The sequence below is a fragment of the Thyridium curvatum genome, assembly GCF_004353045.1.
Source record: "Thyridium curvatum strain D216 chromosome Unknown NODE_14_length_560046_cov_85.173820, whole genome shotgun sequence".
Lineage (NCBI taxonomy): Eukaryota > Fungi > Ascomycota > Sordariomycetes > Thyridiales > Thyridiaceae > Thyridium > Thyridium curvatum.
The window spans coordinates 25190-41808 of NW_022156769.1; the positions used below are offsets into that span (position 1 = coordinate 25190).

Consider the following 16619-nt stretch of genomic DNA (forward strand, 5'->3'; position numbering starts at 1 on the left):
TACGATCCCTCATTCGTCGCGAGTCGGAGATCTCGCTGCAGAAATGGCGCCTTCCATCACCCTCAAGCTCGCGAATCGGCAGCGGAAGCCACCGGTGAAGCGTCTTCCGCCCTCAGTCGACATCCCCAATGAGGCCACCATTGAGGACGTCAAGATGGCCATTGCCAAGAAGGCAGGCGTCGGCGACTACAACCGCATCGGCATTTTCGATCCTGAGACGAGCAAGATCTTCAGCGACCGCAAAGCCCTGGTCAATGCCCAGAGCAACGTCGTCTCGTCCAAAGCATTGCTGGTGCAAGATCTAGGTACGTGAAACCTTTGCTTTACCTGAAGGAAGGATCTCCTACTGACGTGCAGCTACAGGTCCTCAATTCGCGTGGAGGACGGTCTATCTGGTCGAATACTTTGGCCCTATCCTCTTCCACGCACTCTTCGTCTGGATCCGGCCGTATCTCAACATTCCCTGGTTCTACGAAAACACCGACAAGACTCCCTTGACTGATGTCCAGTGGCTACTGTTCTGGCTGTTCCAGCTCCACTTCCTCAAGCGCGAGTTTGAGACGGCTTTTGTACATCGCTTCGCGGCCAACACCATGCCCGCCTGGAACATCTTCCGGAACTCGGCCTTCTACTGGGGCGAGGCTGGTCTCTTGTGCGCTCTCTCCATCTACGCTACCTGGTCTCCTGCGAGGTTCCCCGCGGAGCCCAGGTCTGGCATCACCACACTCGACTACGTGCTCGTCGCGCTTTGGGCCGTCTTCCAAGCTTGCAATGCCATTGTGCATGTGCACCTCGTCAGCTTGCGCCCCAAGAACAGCACCGCCAAGGGCATCCCATCCTGCATTGGTAGTAGCTTGGTCACCTGCCCCAACTACATGTTCGAGGTCCTAGGCTGGCTCATGGTCATCCTCATCAGCCGTGATGTTACCGTCGTCATCTTCATCCTCACCGGGATTATGTACATGGCGTCGTGGTCTCGCGACAAGGAGAAGGCCCTTCGCCGTCTGTTCCCCGATGAGTACAAGAAGAAGAAGTACACTATGCTTCCGGGTCTTATCTGAACGGACAAGGCAAAACAATGCTATGGAGACCAATGTCTTCCCAAGCATTTGTACTATAAGACAACTTTAGATGTTTTGAGGAATGAGGAGTCGGGCAGCAAACGAATGGATGTCGTGTATCAACACGACTATGAAGCATTTTACACTAATGAAAAGGCATATAGTATCTCAATATAAAAAGTAATTGAACCGGGAATTGTGAGAAGGACTCCATAAAAGCAATAAATACTTCATATCGTTCCGTCATAGCATCATTATCATCAATTCCAACAGGCGGCGAGTCACGCTTAAACAGTTGCCTCTAGCTGCGTTCATCGACTTTGCACAACTCGATCACCAAGCGCATCACGTCCCAACATTCTCTGGCGCATGTGTGTTGGACCTGCCGTCGTCGGGAGCTGCTATCTCCTTTCCTTTGCCCTTGTCGACTCGAGATGAGTCTGTGCCTTCATCACCCATTGTGATGTCCCCGTCCGCATCTTTTTGCTGACCAGGTACACTGCTCAAGTCGGGAGCCGCGGCGGCGGCAGCAGCGGCCGGGCCAGTGCCAGGCCCATCTGGGCAGGCCTCCCTCGCGCCACCGGCATCTCTGCTCCCGCTCCTACTCCCCTCGCGGCTCGGCGTCCTGCTCCCGCTCCAGCTGCTGCTCCCCGTCCAGCTGCCGCTCCCGCCGCTGCTGCTCGCGCCGCCCTCGCGCGCCAGCCGCAGCGTCTCCTCGAGCACGAGGAAGTCCTTCTCGAGCAGCTCGGCCCAGTTCTGCACGTTGCCGACCTCCTTGAGCCGCCGGGCCGCGCCGTCGGCCTCCTTGGCCAGGCGGTCGTTCTCCCGGCGCAGGGCGGCCGTCGAGCGCTCGACGTCGCGCCGCTGCCGGGCGATGGCCGCGTCGTTGGCGTGCAGCGCCGCGGCGCGCGACGAGAGCTCCCGGTCGAGCATGTTGCCGAGGGAGGCGACGACGGCGGCGCGGGCCTCGTCGATCTCGCGCTGCGTCGAGGGGCGGGGCAGGGCGCGCTGCAGCGGCGGCGGCGGCGGTGGTTGGTGTGCCTGGCTGCTTGGCGCTGCTGCTGCTGGTGGGAGAGCGGATGGACCCGCCGCGCCTTCGGTGCCGGGTGCCGCGTCCGGGTGTGGGACTAGGCCGAGGCCGAGGCCGCCGGCCGGTGGATGGGGCAGGGCCTGCTGCTGGTCTTGTGGCTGGGGGGCGCCATGCTGTGCTTGCGGAAGGGGAGGAGGAGGTGGGTGGTCTTGGGGCGAGGAAACGGACGTGGCGGTGGAGGGTGCAGGCGGCGATGCCGTGCTGGCATGGCCGGTGGCCGTGGAAGCCGACGCAGAGGACGGCTCGGGGGCGCTGAGCGATGACGAGGCTATTGATGATGACATTGTTTGGTTTGGAGAACCCCCACAACTGAGGCGGGAACTAGCGGGACGTTTTATCTAGTCAAACCGCACTAGATTGCGGGATTCAAGTTCCTGGGGATTTAGTTTGCCAGAAAGTTATTAATAAGGAGCGGACGCAAGCTGAACCGTTTGGCTTGTGACAACGCAAAGTAATGTATGGATGCATCCAGGTCACAAGGGCCGGTGCATGCGGCGGGGTGGATCAGGTCAATCAGCCCGAGCGAGATTTCCTTTGAGTTCCCGTCGTCGATGACGCCGACTTGGAGGTTCCGGCAGCTTCAGAACCCCAGCCATGAAAGTCTTCTGATCCGATTTCGTACTTTATTTAGATGATGCCGTGCGCTCGGGGGACGGTCCAGTCTGGTCGCACAAGGTTGCCACATGCAAAAGGAGGGTGTAAACTCGTGATCCTCGCGCCTTGCCCGCTACGCCGTCGCCGAAGCCAACTCAGGGCTCGGGTAAGACAGTGTGGTTTCGCGGGAGGGTATTGGCGGCGCTTGGCGGCCGCTCTGTCGGCTCGCGCTTTCACAACTCGCCGCGATGGTGTTGGAGCTAATGACCTGACCAGACAGTTGGAGAAATAGAGGTGCATTTTGGCTCAAATGATGGAGGCGATCCATGTCTCGTTCGCCATTATATAACAATACACCTAGCTCGCACAGATCAGTTCATCGTTGGACCATGCTATTCTCTTATTCATTGAAGCCTCTCGGCACTGAGATTATTTCTACTTCATTTACAAGTACAGTATGGCAAATGTGGATGTTCTAATCGTCGGCGGAGGGCCGACTGGCATGGCTCTAGCCCTCGAGCTCTCCATGCAAGATGTGTCCTACCGAATCATAGACAAAGCACCCGTTCGGTCTGACAAGAGTCGGGCCCTTGTCGTCCAAGCTCGTACTCTCGAGTTGTTGAACCGGCACGGCACGGCGAAGAAGCTCCTATCTCGTGGATTCGAGCTGCACGGCGCCAACTTATACACTAATAAGCGGGAGGCAGGGACTGTGTCACTTGACGGTCTCGACATGGCAGACACCGAGTTCCCATTCCCTCTCTGTGTGCCACAACAGGAGACGGAGCACTTCCTCGACGAATGTCTTGCCAAGTACGACAAGTCGATTGAGCGGCCGGTCATCGCCAAAGCTATCACCCAAGACGGGGCTGGCGTCACGGTCAAACTCGAGAACGAGCGCACCGGGCTCAGCGAGACTCTCCGCGTCAGGTACGTCGTGGGATGCGACGGAGCACACAGTAGCGTGCGCCATGCTGGCCGGTTTCGGTTCGAAGGCGCACCATACCCCCAGACGTTCATCCTCGGCGACTTCCACGTCTCTGATAGCAGTCTGCCGCGGGATAGGCTGCTCCTCTGCTTCGGGTCGGCCACCCTGGCCATGTTCCCGCTCAAGGAGGGCAAATGGCGTCTCGTTACCATCCACGACGGGTCGAAAGAGCTCCAGGCGCACGGGACGGTGCTCATGGACGAGCAGCCGACAGTGGACGAGTTCAGGGCACTATTCGCCGAGATGGCGCCTCCGGGCGCAGGGACGCTTCACGACCCGACCTGGCTTGCCAAGTACCACCTGCACCACCGCGTGGCAGACCAGTACCGCGACGGGCGGCTCTTCGTTGCCGGGGATGCGTCCAACATCCACAGCCCGGCCGGTGGCCAGGGGATGAACACCGGGATGCAAGACGCCTTCAACCTGGGGTGGAAGCTCGGGCGCGTCCTGCGAGGCGAAGCCCGGGATGCTTTGCTCGACACATACGACGCCGAGAGGCGCCCCGTCGGCCAGAACGTCGTCGACACGACAGACCGCATGTTCTCGTACGCCACGTGGCAGAACCCCGTCTGGAGGATGTGCAGAAACCTCCTCCTGCCCTGGGTCCTGCCGTGGCTCACGAACAGTGCAAAGCGCCGTGCCGCGGGCCTGCGATACATATCCGAACTTACGATCAACTACCGGGGCAGCTCTGTTGTGTACACGGCCGGCGGGTTCTCGGGTCCCGTCGAGGGTGGCGATCGTCTCCGGGATGGGAAGCTGAGATCCGCAAGCGGGGATGTCGTGATGCTGCAGAGCCTGTGTGATGGGCCCTCCTCTCACCTGCTTCTCTTCGCGGGAGTCGGCCAAGGTCCCCTCAGGAGCGAAGAATTTGCCGGATTCGAAGCGAAGTTATCTAAAACCGACAACCACGTCAAGGTGATCCGAATCTTCAATGCGGCGACGGACGGAGAAGGGGCCTACTCAGACCTCGATGGGCAGCTACACGCTCGGTATGGTATGGCCAGCCCAGGGTATGTCTTAGTCCGACCGGACGCTTATGTTGGGTGCATTGGCAACATGGACGCTTTTGACGAGTTGCTATCGTTCATGGGCAGTGGGAAGTTCTAGGGCTGCTGGGCGTAAAGGAATGACGGGGTACATAGCATCCATCTTGAGGATAGGGCAATAGTGACAATCTCCATTCAAGTAAAAGACAATGTATAAATGTTATCTATTAGATATCACGGGGGTTTCAGAGCAAGTGGGTGTCTGAATAGTTGACGGAAGTTCATCAGGAGCTACCTCGATCTTAACAATCAATATCCTTGTCACATCCTTGCCCGAGAACTCGGAAGGGCTATCTCACTACCTAAATCCGATGGGCTCGATGGATAGTCAAGTACTTCTGTTAGCAGTCCGTCAACTAATCTGACCATCACTTGCAGAGGCATCTTGAACCTTTCCAAAACTAGGTGCTGCAAGGATGTCTTCGATACCTGATTATTACCGCTTTGGGATGTGTTAGTGCCCCGTGGGGACGGATGGTGCGGGGACCAAATTACTCGACTAATCCTCCACCCAACAAAGTGGTGATGATGATGATGATGATGTAAATGGACACCCTTCTCTCCGACAGTGTCTGAAGTAGCGGGCCATGGAGCTCAGAAACATCATTCTGCCCTCGAGGGGACGCTCGACGACATGGGACATAGACATAGCCAATGACAATATCATCACGTCTATCCGGCCGGCCGCCGCGGCCACAGCCAACAACGACGGAACCGCCACGGAAGGCGAGCAGCCACCGCCGCCGCCGCCGCCATCGGTCGTGCTACCAACTCTGTGCCACCCGCACGTGCACCTGGACAAGGCCTACATCCTGACGTGCAACCATCCTCGCTCGTCGTCGCCAGACCGCCACGACCACGACCACCCAGACTACGCGGACCTCGCGCCGCAGGACGGCTCCTTCCAGGAGGCCCTGCGCAACACGGCGCGCGCCAAGGAGCGCTACACGCCGGCGGACCTGCGCCTGCGCGGCGCCCAGCTCCTCGCCGCGGGCTACGCGCAGGGCGTGACGTGCGCCCGCGCCTTCGTCGAGGTCGACCGCGTCACGGGCACGCGGGGCGTGGCCGCGGCCGCCGAGCTCAGGCGGCAGTTCGCGGGGCTCGTCGACGTGCAGGTCTGCGCCTTCGCGCAGGACCCGGTCTTCTCCTCCTCCTCCTCCTCCTCCTCCGCGGACCACGACGACGACGACGGCGGCGAGAACCGCCGGGAGATGGAGCGCGCGCTGCGCGAGCACGCGGCCGACGTCGACGTGCTGGGAGCCACGCCGTACGTCGAGGCGAGCCGCGGCACGAGCCTGGCCAACATCGACTGGGCCGTCCGGACGGCGCTGGAGCGCGGCCTGCACCTCGACTTCCACCTCGACTACAACCTCGGCGACCACGACCACCGGGGCTACTCCCGGCCGGACGAGCTGCCCCTCGTGTACGCGGTCCTGTGCTACCTCCACGCCCACGACTGGGTCGGCAGAGCGGACCCTGCCAAGACGGTGGTGCTGGGCCATTGCACCCAGCTGACGCGCCTGGCGCACGACGACCTCCGAGATCTCGCCGCCCTGATCCGGGCCTGGAAGCTCCCGGTCCACTTCGTCGGCCTCCCCACGAGCGACATCTACATGATGGGGCGTCCCGCCGGAGGAAGCGCCCGAGACGGAGGAGAGATGCTAGACATCGAAGCCCTGGCGGAGAGCACACCGCGAGACAAGCTCGGTGATTTCAACACCCACTACGAGCGAATGCTGGCCGCATTGCGCCGCCGCCGCCACCGCCGTTCGGGGTCCCGAGATCGTCGCGAACCGGGCGGCGGCGGCGGCGGCGACGACGACGAGCAGGCGCCGCACTCGCGCCCGCGGGGCACGCTCCAGGTCCCCGACCTGATCAAGGACTACGGGCTGGACGCGTGCCTGGGCGTCAACAACGTCGGCAACGCCTTCACGCCCTTCGGCACGGGCGACCCCCTGCAGCTCGCGAGCTGGGGCGTCGGCCTCTACCACGCGGGCACGCCCGCCGACGCGGAGCTGCTCTACGGGTGCGTCAGCTGGCGCGCCAGGCGGGCGATCGGCTGCGTCTCCCGCCGCCGCGAGCAGGAGCAGCAGCAGCAGCAGCAGCAGCAGCTGGGGAAGGAGGAGGAGGACGAGCAGGAGCTCCGGGAGGGCGAGGCGTGGCGGCCCATGCTCATGTTCAAGAACCAGCGAGAGATCGAGATCGGCGGCGGCGGCGCGGGGCCCGGAAAACCCGCGGTATCCGTCCCTGCGAGGCAGAGGCGCGACATAAAGGACATTGTCTGGGACCCTCCCGAGGCGTCTCTGCGCCAGGTGCTCCAGAACGTCGAGGCCACCGCCTCCCCCCCCAGGACCATGACCTGATGTGGCAAACAGCCGCATGAACAAGGGCCGCCTCGGATCCGCTAACCGAGCATGTCACTGATGACCTTTTTGCAATATGCAGCTTGGACGTGGGGGGCCGATGGTTTAGAGTGATCTCCGTGCTGGCTCATCAACGCGGCTGATGAACGGATGGGCAAAGAAGATCGACAACCTGAGACGCGATGCCGATCCAGCCTCGTCATGTCCCACGGCGGTCTGCCCAATGCTCCCAAGGCAGCCCTCGTCAACTTGGAACATTGCCGTTTGGAGGAGCGCAGGGAACCACCGACATCTGAAACGGGTGGCAGACAGTCCATAGGTGCTGTTGTTGCCCTGTCCGTCGTATTGGTGCAGGTGGCCCATTGCACGTACAAGTTGCAGCACGTTTCAAGTAATAATGACAACAAGCCATACGCACCGCAAGATGACGAAGGAGGTGCAAGCAACAAGTGAAGAGGGTTTTCAATAGTTTGATACTATGTCCACGCCCCTCTCCATTCTGGATTCTGGATGTGCCTGGTGAACCTAACTGTAGCTTTTGAAAATGAACAAACGCAAGACCGATATCCTCCCTTTACTTCATGATAAGGCACAGTGCAGCACTGCAGTGCCCGCCCAAAAAAAGGATTGTAGCCATGCGCATTCTAGGTTAAGTCCATCCTCCTCCTTCCTAACGCCGACGCGATGCTGATTGGTGTATCTTTGTAAATGAGTGACGAAATGAGTGACGAGATGATAAAATGAGTGTAAAGGGTAGTAGTAGATGATCCCAAGTCCACGGAGGAGAACTGTCCCAAAACGTGACCGCAGAACAAGAAAGGCCAGAAAAGAACACATTACAAGTTAATGGCACACGGTTATACAAAACCGGCTCTTGGGCACCAAAACAAAAGAAGCAAGAAAACGCCCTGTACTATGCTGTGATGAGACAGGTATGTACTGAACATGCCTCTGCCCGACGTATGTGCAGGAGCCCAAGTCTCCGTGCTGGGCTGAGGGGTGATGTTGGGTATCCAACAAAGCGGTGGATAAAAAAATACCATTAGAAGGCATCTTTGCTGCCATTGCCCTGCCGGTATCCAGAAAACGACATGCCTCCAGGCGGACCTGGACTAATCGTCGAGGACGGCGTCATCACGCCGTCCGAATTGCTAGGCAGAGTACTGATCGAATTGAAGCTCGAAGAAGCCGACGTCGACGACAACGTGCCTCCGCGAGACATGGAAATGCCACCCATGGAGATGAGAGCATCGGCTCGCTCGAAAACGTTCCCGGAGAAAGCTTGAGAGAAGGAGGCGCTCTGGGGCGTAGACGGCACCGTGGCCTGTACGGCAGGGCCGAGGGCCGCGCTCTGGGGGGTCATGGGTAATTGAACCTGCTGAGATAATGGGCTGGTGACCCCAGCATACAGAGCACCCTGCTTGATGAAGTAGGACCACGGCGATTGCAGGATCAGATCCACCAGCTCCCTCATGCATTGTTGGACCGGTCGAAGGCGCGTTCTCGTATCGATTGGCAGCTGGATTTTGTTCATATATTCCCTAACATTGCATGCCAGCTCTGCCCATGAGTGGATGAAGTTGTTGCACAGGGTCCAGAACGCGCCCTGCGTGCGGAGGCCGGGCTCTTTGAGCTTGATCATGGACAGGCGGTTCTTCAGCTCCTCGCACTGCTGTATGGCTGTGGAGCATTTGGAAATGAGGACTCGCCATGAGTAAATGACTCGGTCTGGCGCTCTCTGCGCTGTAGCGCTTCTCAACGCCAAGGTAAACTGGTGGTTGAAATTCGGAAGGATCCGCATGACGAGATCCGAGGTTTTCTGTAGCGACAAGAATATCCTGTCAAACATACGGTCCTCTTCTGTAAAGTCGCCTGTAGGGCCGCGGCTCCCCGACGAGACGAACGACTCGCCAGATCGAGGCGTGGCCGAGACGATGGTGGCCGTCCTGCTTCCGCCGTTCATGCCATTCACGTAAGGAGCTGGGACGTCTGTAGCGACGCGCAGATTACTAGGGTTGTGTATAAAGTTGGACCTAGCCACGCGTTGGTTGAGCAAGGGCCGATCAGCTGTCGGCGTTACAGAGCTCTCGCGCGAGTGAGGCTTCAACGTCCTCCCGATTGCTGATTTGTTGACCCTTCTCTGAGTGCTCTCGTCGGGTGTGAGCTGGGATACCGTGACGCGCAGTTCCATGATACTGTTGTACAACTGCAAAAGAAGTGTCCGGATGTAGCGCGGGTCACCATTATCAATGAAATGGTCAACGTTGCTCGCGAGTAACGAGCATACGTGGGCATAAGCATTGACTAGAGTGACGCAGGCTCGATGGACGTTCTCGTTGTCTCTGCTGCCATGATTCTCGGGGTCAACGACTGAAGGATCGTGCCGCTGAATTTCGCGCTCAAGCTCCTCGACATGTGAAGTAGTGTTATAGAACACGATTTCGAGGCTTGAGCGCCGCGTCGATCCATCGTTTGTCAGACCCATCAGCATCTGAATTGAGGGATGGATCTGGAAAATCGAGTATAGAATGCCCTTGGCAGCTTCTAGGACGGGGTCGAAGAACTTCGATTCACGCTTGCGCTCCGGGAGCACCGAAAGGCGGCGCACGTAGACGGGGCGTGTGACCAAGGAATCGCCAGGGCTGTTGGGGCTCTTTGCGCCCACCGGGACCACGCTCCCTTGCATCGCTGAACCGTGACTTAATCCGCGATAGTGACTGAATCGGTTGCTAGCCTCCACTTCGTCGAGTGTCCCGAGCTCTTGAGCCTTCTTGGAAACGATGCCCATCCGCCTTGAGCGATCGCCTGCACGCTCAGCGCGTGAGGGCTGCAACAAGGTCTCCGAATTGCTGCGCAGCCTTTCATTGGCGTTGCTGATGGTCAAGGGCATGACTCCAGGCCTGCGCACAGCCGTATTTTGTTGGGATAGACCGCGGTAGTGGGAGCGTGTGGGTATGGGTGGTGGCCTGGACAGTGAGGGAGATCGAAGGTCGGGCAGGTCTGTGCCGTTCACTTTGATGGGGAAGCGTCCACTTACGACGCGCTTCATCGGTTGCCTTGGCGTCTCCGTCCCTTCACTTGATTCATCACCTCCGGCGTCAGATTCCGTCCGTTCGTTCTGGGTTCTCTGTCGGAGGAACTTTTTGATATGTGACGTCACGGCGACTTCTGCCACTTCGTTCTTTTCCAGGTAGCCTTCGTTGGGCGGACTGGTGGCCTGGACCTGGAAGACCTCTGGCGGCGGAAACTTGATCGGATTTCCGTCCAGCTTGAGCACCTGAAGGGAGCCCATTTCGGCAAGGCAGAGCGGCAATTCCTCGATGCGGTTCTTTTGCACAGCAAACACTTTCAAGGATGTCAGCTTTACGATTTGCGGCGGTAGCACCTTTAATTTGTTGCGGCCCAGATCCAGGATCTCCAGAGATTTCAGGTCACAGAGCTACGGCAAGATAATTAGACATGAGCGGACACGGGGCAATTGTGAGGGAGGGGGGTCCAAATACAGGTAGTGGGAATTCTTTGATATCATTATTCCTGACGTTGAGATAGCGCAGGGACAGGCATTCGGAGAACTTGGTCGGAAAGGAGGTCAGTTTGTTATGGGACAAAGCCAAACTGTCAACGGCTATGCATTAGCGGACCGGTTCTCGAGACACGAAGGTATGCATACTCAACAGCTTACCGCTCCAATTCCCCTTTGATAACATCGACCACTTCATCGGGTAGTTTCTGGATGTTCTTGCGGCTCAGGTCAATCGTAAGGCCGGGCTTGAGCTCGTTGCTAACGCCGCTCGCCTCAGCGGCTTGTGACCGGTTTTCTCGACGGGCATCGGCCATAGCTTCCTTGGCAAGAGCAAGTACCTGGCTTGCTGACAGAGGAGCGGATGCCGACAAGACTGATACGGACGGGACATCGCGAAGATTGGGCATGGGCGGCACCGGGGGAGGTGGGATATTGGCAGCAGCAGCGGCAGCAACTCGTCGACCCTGAGCTGGGTTCTCTGGAAGGCCTCTTCCGCCCAGCGGGAGAGCTGAAGGTCGATCAAGCCGATCCATGGTGCACCGGCGTCCAAATACTCAAAACGCTAGAGCAAGAATGCCGAAAAGCAATTGCGTCAGTGAATTGAAGGTGTGGCGTTTCAGCGACGGCGCCTCTGTGCCGGCCAGGCCACAGCCGAACGCGAACAGACAAGACCCAGACTGTTTAAGCCAGTCTCTGGTTGTGGGACGTCCGTGGTGTGAACAAAGTATTCGAGGCCGTCATGGCAGAAGTATTTAGGTAGATCGCAGAATGGTTATATGTACGGGAGGAGGGAGGAGGGAGGGAGGGAGGATCGGGTCCGTCACGAAACTCGCGATGATTGTGTTTCGATTCGATGGAGGAAGGAGCAATTTTCATCAATGGCGTAGGAAACCCGCGGGAAAAAGGGCGACCTCCCAGCTCAAGCACGCAGACCGGAGGGGAGAAGCGAACGAGGTCGGCTGGGCGGCTGTAGGGCGTGATGGGATGCAAGAGAAGAGGGTCGGTCTCACTGGGAAGAGACGACGCCAACAGACCAGAAGCGAAGCATGCGTGCTGCTTCCGGACGATGGTGGCGAGAAAGGACGGAAGCCAGGCAGCGTAGAACCTCGTCGGGGGGCCCTCGTCGCTACGAGATTGAGGAGAGGAATAGAATTTTCGTGGTGCCCTTGTCAGGGAGCTTGGATGGGAGGAAGATGACTGGGGTGTACGGTACGGTACCAGTATCGGTTGGCGGTTCGTGTGTGGTGTGGGAAAGGGGGGCGGGCTGCGACTTCAGCCAAGCCTTGTAGCCTTTGGGGCACCGCACACACGCCGTACCGAGTTACGGAGTAGTGAGTTTCTAGGGAGCTCCTGGAGGGTGGGATTCTGAACTTCCAGGGCGGGCGGGCAAACTTTCACGCCAACCTTGCAAGTGCGCTGCTGGCACTGGCACACCTCCACTCTGGTGGCACGCTGGCACGCTGGCACGCTGGCACGCCTCTGAGCACACGCTTTCCAGAGGGGTGCCGCGGTGGATCCGGGCCTGATTGGGAATAGAGCGCTGCAAGCTTGATGCCAGGCACCCTGTTTCCTGCGTGGGGATTGGGCTCGCAAGGGGCGTGTCATCAACGGGCCCCCTGGCTGTCTTCTCACCCCTTTGGCCCTTTGGGGGCCAGTGCTAACACCTCCCTCCGGGTGGCAATTCCTGCAGGAGTCTGCTAAGGTGCCCGGGACATCCATGACGGATCCCGAGGACGCTGGCTCTTAGCGCGCCGCACAAATGCAAGGCACACGCACGCTCCGCCGCCAGTCAACGCTCCATTCCGATCGCAGAAGGCATCCGTCTCGCCGTCCATTGGCCAGCCGCATTGCCAAACGAAACGAAACTCAAAGGGGCCATCGCCAGCAAAGATCAGATGTTTCAAAAGCAGGCAACGCAAACAGCGAAGAGCGACAACCAAGAATACCTGCGACAAGACCTCCTGCCAGTGGAATGATGCTTTGGGAACTGAAACATCGGACCTGGCAAACCTAGGAATCAAAAGCTTACCTTAGCTAATGTATGAAGTATTGGATGGTAACTTTGCTCTTCTGTTGCCCAGGCTTGGACAATACCTAAGATAGGTAACATACAGGTAGAGAGAGCCTGACATACAGCCCTGATTCTGGACTGGAAGCTAAACTGCCCACCCAATATTGTACGTACGAAGTTACAGTACCAAGCCCAAAACCCGGCCGACCGACCATTCCAGGAGTTGGCCGACGCGACCAAGATCAGACAGCGATATGGCCGATTTCAAGGGTCTACCGAAACAATGGGTTTGCTCCTCGTCAGCGCTTGTTGTGTCGGGAGGCTGCCTAGCGGCCGAGCTAATAATGCCTGTAGCCACCTGGCAGAGTTGGGGTGGGGTGTGCCTAAGACACCTGGGCACTTTACCCCGGTAGCGACCACAGCTGGAGATGGATTCTAGAACATCATCGGCCTAGCCCGCAGATCAACTGTAAACTGGCAACAATCTCGCCTTGGCTTCGATCCAATATTATTACGCGACAACGCGTCCAAAACGTACCGACTTTACGTACTTTCCCGAGCTTCGTGCTCTAAGACAAAATGACGTAAATCTATTCAAAAGGTACTACTTATCCTGCCGTATGCTTGAACATTGTCTCGAGATCGAATGACAACGGGTCAACTTGGCATGGTCTCTTCACGGAGACGAACAGTCACGGGTCCCCTCGTGGCGAAGCGCCGTTGCAAACACGGGGACTGGAGGTACAAGTAGTTCCCTCCCCAAATCAAGTCTGCAGGGTTCCGTCCCAGACTGGTGTTTCATACCCGGACACACTCTCAACACGTCATTCGTCCGGCTCGGTGTGAGCTGAGGTCCGGAGCTGCACGATGCCGACACTCGTGCGAACCAACTCATACGCCGATCCGGATTTCACCTTGAGAAAGCAGTTTGGCAAAGCCTCATTCAGGTCTGTGTTGCAGCTTCCGTTTACTTTAGATCCAGAAGCCCGGCTCTGACAGCATCGGCCAGGCCCTACCAGCGTGAGATCATCCAGGCAGCTCTCGACCATCATGATGTATTTGTGCAAGCTGCAACCTCGTTTGGCAAGAGCCTCTGTTTTCAGCTTCCGGCCGTCATTAACAATGGCAGTAAGTCTTTTTGCAGAATTAAGATCCATCACGGCCGCTGACATGCCCCCAAGTCACCATTGTCATCTCACCCCTCCTGAGCTTGATGGTAAGTCATACACAAACTCATTCTCGAGGAGGAAAGGTCGACGCCTTACAAATGCTGGCAGATGAACCAAGTCGAGGCTCTCCGGTCCGCCAATGTCGATGCGCGGACACTCAACAGCAATACATCCCAAGAAGAGAGAGACCGTATATACCAGGACCTAGCATCCGGCCACCCACGCACGCGGTTGCTCTATGTGACACCAGAGCTCTGCTCCGGTGACTTCTTCCGCAAGCGCCTCAAGATCGTATACCAACACAAGGAGCTTGCCCGGATTGCCATTGACGAGGCGCACTGCATCTCGGAATGGGGACATGATTTCCGCAAGGACTTCAAGCGCCTGTCTTGGTTCCGCGAGACTTTTCCTGACGTACCGATCATGTGCCTAACAGCCACGGCCAATGACCAAGTCCGTAGGGATGTACTTTCGACATTAGGCCTGGACAAGACACCGGAAAGGGTTAAGAGCTTCACCATGACCGCGTACCGACCCAACCTGCACCTCGAGATTCGATTTACTAGCGACGAGGCCAATGATCGCTTCGACAACTTTTGCGCCTGGATGAAGGGCGTCTACGAGAGGCGAGGTTCAGAGGAGAGAAGATTGGAGATCGACGCTCTGGGGCAGCGTGTGGAAAATGTCAGCGGCATCATCTACACCACGTCTCGGGACGAGTGCGAGGCCATAGCGGTCGCACTACGGCAAGAGGGCATAGGCGCCCGTCCTTTCCACGCCAAGCTGTCAAAGGACACCAAAGAGGAGACGCTCAACAAGTGGATCAACAACGACCCTGGATACGACATCATTGTCGCTACCACCGCGTTCGGGATGGGCATCGACAAGGACAACGTGCGATTTGTCTGCCACTGGCGCCTGCCAAAGTCCTTCGAGGGCTATTACCAGGAAGCGGGAAGGGCGGGGCGTGACGGCAAGGCGAGCTACTGCTTTCTATACTACAGCCGCGAGGACAGCAACCGTGTCTTCAACCTGACCATGAGGGACTCCAAGGAGGGATCGAACAGGGACGCGCGGATCAAGAGCTTGCAGCAGCTCATCGCCTACTGCGAGGACACCACAGGGTGTCGCCACGCCGCCATCTGCCGCTACTTTGGAGAGACCGCAGTCCCGGTTTGTGATTATGCCTGCGATTGGCACAAGGACTCGTCGGATCTGAAGCGAAGGATGAAGACGGGCCTGGCCAGCGAGGAGTGGGTGAGCACCCAGCAGCAGGAGGGAGCTTTCGATGGTGTCAACTGGTACGACTAGATGAGTGATCAGAAAGCTGGAGCTGGTGCATTCACGCAAAGCGGGAGAGCCGCATGATTTGCCGTGACCCATAGCGATAGACAAATCAACATGTGCTTGTGGAAGGGTATCTCATTCAGTTCCTAAAGGGCATCAGCGCCGCCTTATCACCCTGGGATTTCGCCGTGCTCCGGTTCTGCTCCCATCTCAGCCAGGCCAGCCCCTGCAGAAGGCTATCAGCGAGGTCGTCTAGCTTCTCTGACCCTAAAAGCGGCGAGGAGGGCGGCGAGCTCTTCTTGCGTGAAGACCTGGCGCCCTGGCGTTGCAAGAAGGCCGCAGCCATGTCTCTTGCTTCATCACTGACAATGTCGATCTCGCCGGCCGTCAGCATATGAGCCAGCAGCTCGATTTTGAGTCTCTTGACATCGCTAGCTTTCTTCCTCGGCAAACCGCGCCCCGCCGTCTTCTCCCCGGGCCCAGACCTCTCCCCGAGCACAAAAGGAGCCACCTTGCGAGGCTCGATGGGTATCACAGCCCCGGCCCACGCGCCGGTCGCGCGCAGATGGGCAAAGACGGCGTAGAGCATCGCCTCGAGGGAGTTGACGCGCACGGTCCACTCGAGGACGGCCGCGCCGCCGCCGGAGCGGAAGCGCTGCCGCTCGATGAGCACGTGCGAGGGCCGCAGGGGGAGCAGGCGCTCCTGCACGAGCCGGACGGCAACGTCGCTCATGGCGGCGGGGCTGAAGTCCTGCGCGGCCTCGCATGCGCCGTCGGGGCCGCCGGCGCGGCGTGGGACCAGCGCTAGCCGCTGCCATGTGTGAAGCTGAGCAGGCTTGGATGCCTCTGCGCCTACCGCGTTCGCGACGGCTTCATGATGGCGTCTCCCGCCGCCGGCCGTCAGGAGACTGTAGGCGAGGTTGCGGACGCCGAGATCGATGCTGAGGATGCGAGAGTCTGGCGGCGCGGGCTTCCAGCTGCTGAGCTGGGAGTTGACGTGGTTGGCAATAGCTGCTCTCGTCCCAGACGAGTTGAGCCCGCAGTGGAAAGCAAGTTTCTGTAAGTCGGCAAGTCTCGAGGAAGGGCTGACGATAGGCAGCCTGCCAGGAGGCATGCTACCGTCAGTGCTAGCCAGGCAGGAGATGCCGAATGCCGGTCCTTTGTGATACTCTTTCTGATTTGGAATTCCCACGGTGTGGGTGTGTGTTTTTAATAGTTCATTCGGACCGTCCTTTCTTGATGATTTGCAATTGCCCGTACATACATGTACATGTATCTGCACATCTCAACCAGTAGTAATTAGAAGAGATACAGTAGCGCATCCTTTTCAGGGGCTAAATTCATTGTTACCCACTGCATGGGACGGGCTGTGAGTACAAGTAACTAGCTGGAGCATTACCAATCGTGCAGGGCCCCTTCCTCCAGGCCGTCTGATTACATGATCCCCCCGGCGATCTCCCGGGCCATTTTGGTGTGCCTCGGCG

At 58.3% G+C, this 16619-nt stretch overlaps 7 protein-coding genes across 7 annotated transcripts; 4 read left to right on the forward strand and 3 right to left on the reverse strand.

Annotated features, from left to right (window-relative positions):
• Window positions 1-43: 43 nt before the first annotated feature.
• On the forward strand, window positions 44-1061 carry E0L32_003202 (uncharacterized protein; the record flags this gene model as incomplete). The annotated part of the gene is made up of 2 exons (XM_031137477.1): window positions 44-305; window positions 358-1061. 2 exons carry the CDS (start codon window positions 44-46, stop codon window positions 1059-1061), a joined length of 966 nt encoding a protein of 321 aa, XP_030998795.1.
• Window positions 1062-1406: 345 nt separating this feature from the next.
• E0L32_003203 (uncharacterized protein) lies at window positions 1407-2435 on the reverse strand (the record flags this gene model as incomplete). Its single annotated transcript, XM_031137478.1, has 1 exon — window positions 1407-2435. One exon carries the CDS (start codon window positions 2433-2435, stop codon window positions 1407-1409), a length of 1029 nt encoding a protein of 342 aa, XP_030998796.1.
• Window positions 2436-3202: 767 nt separating this feature from the next.
• On the forward strand, window positions 3203-4843 carry E0L32_003204 (uncharacterized protein; the record flags this gene model as incomplete). The annotated part of the gene is made up of 1 exon (XM_031137479.1): window positions 3203-4843. The coding sequence occupies one exon, from the start codon at window positions 3203-3205 to the stop codon at window positions 4841-4843; it is 1641 nt and encodes a 546-aa protein (XP_030998797.1).
• A 526-nt stretch (window positions 4844-5369) lies between these two features.
• Window positions 5370-7145, forward strand: E0L32_003205 (uncharacterized protein; the record flags this gene model as incomplete). The annotated part of the gene is made up of 1 exon (XM_031137480.1): window positions 5370-7145. One exon carries the CDS (start codon window positions 5370-5372, stop codon window positions 7143-7145), a length of 1776 nt encoding a protein of 591 aa, XP_030998798.1.
• Window positions 7146-8187: 1042 nt separating this feature from the next.
• E0L32_003206 (uncharacterized protein) lies at window positions 8188-11201 on the reverse strand (the record flags this gene model as incomplete). Its single annotated transcript, XM_031137481.1, has 3 exons — window positions 8188-10584; window positions 10649-10760; window positions 10828-11201. The coding sequence occupies 3 exons, from the start codon at window positions 11199-11201 to the stop codon at window positions 8188-8190; spliced, it is 2883 nt and encodes a 960-aa protein (XP_030998799.1).
• A 2345-nt stretch (window positions 11202-13546) lies between these two features.
• On the forward strand, window positions 13547-15159 carry E0L32_003207 (uncharacterized protein; the record flags this gene model as incomplete). Its single annotated transcript, XM_031137482.1, has 4 exons — window positions 13547-13626; window positions 13689-13807; window positions 13861-13895; window positions 13957-15159. 4 exons carry the CDS (start codon window positions 13547-13549, stop codon window positions 15157-15159), a joined length of 1437 nt encoding a protein of 478 aa, XP_030998800.1.
• Window positions 15160-15274: 115 nt separating this feature from the next.
• On the reverse strand, window positions 15275-16249 carry E0L32_003208 (uncharacterized protein; the record flags this gene model as incomplete). The annotated part of the gene is made up of 1 exon (XM_031137483.1): window positions 15275-16249. The coding sequence occupies one exon, from the start codon at window positions 16247-16249 to the stop codon at window positions 15275-15277; it is 975 nt and encodes a 324-aa protein (XP_030998801.1).
• Between the last annotated feature and the right edge of the window lie 370 nt (window positions 16250-16619).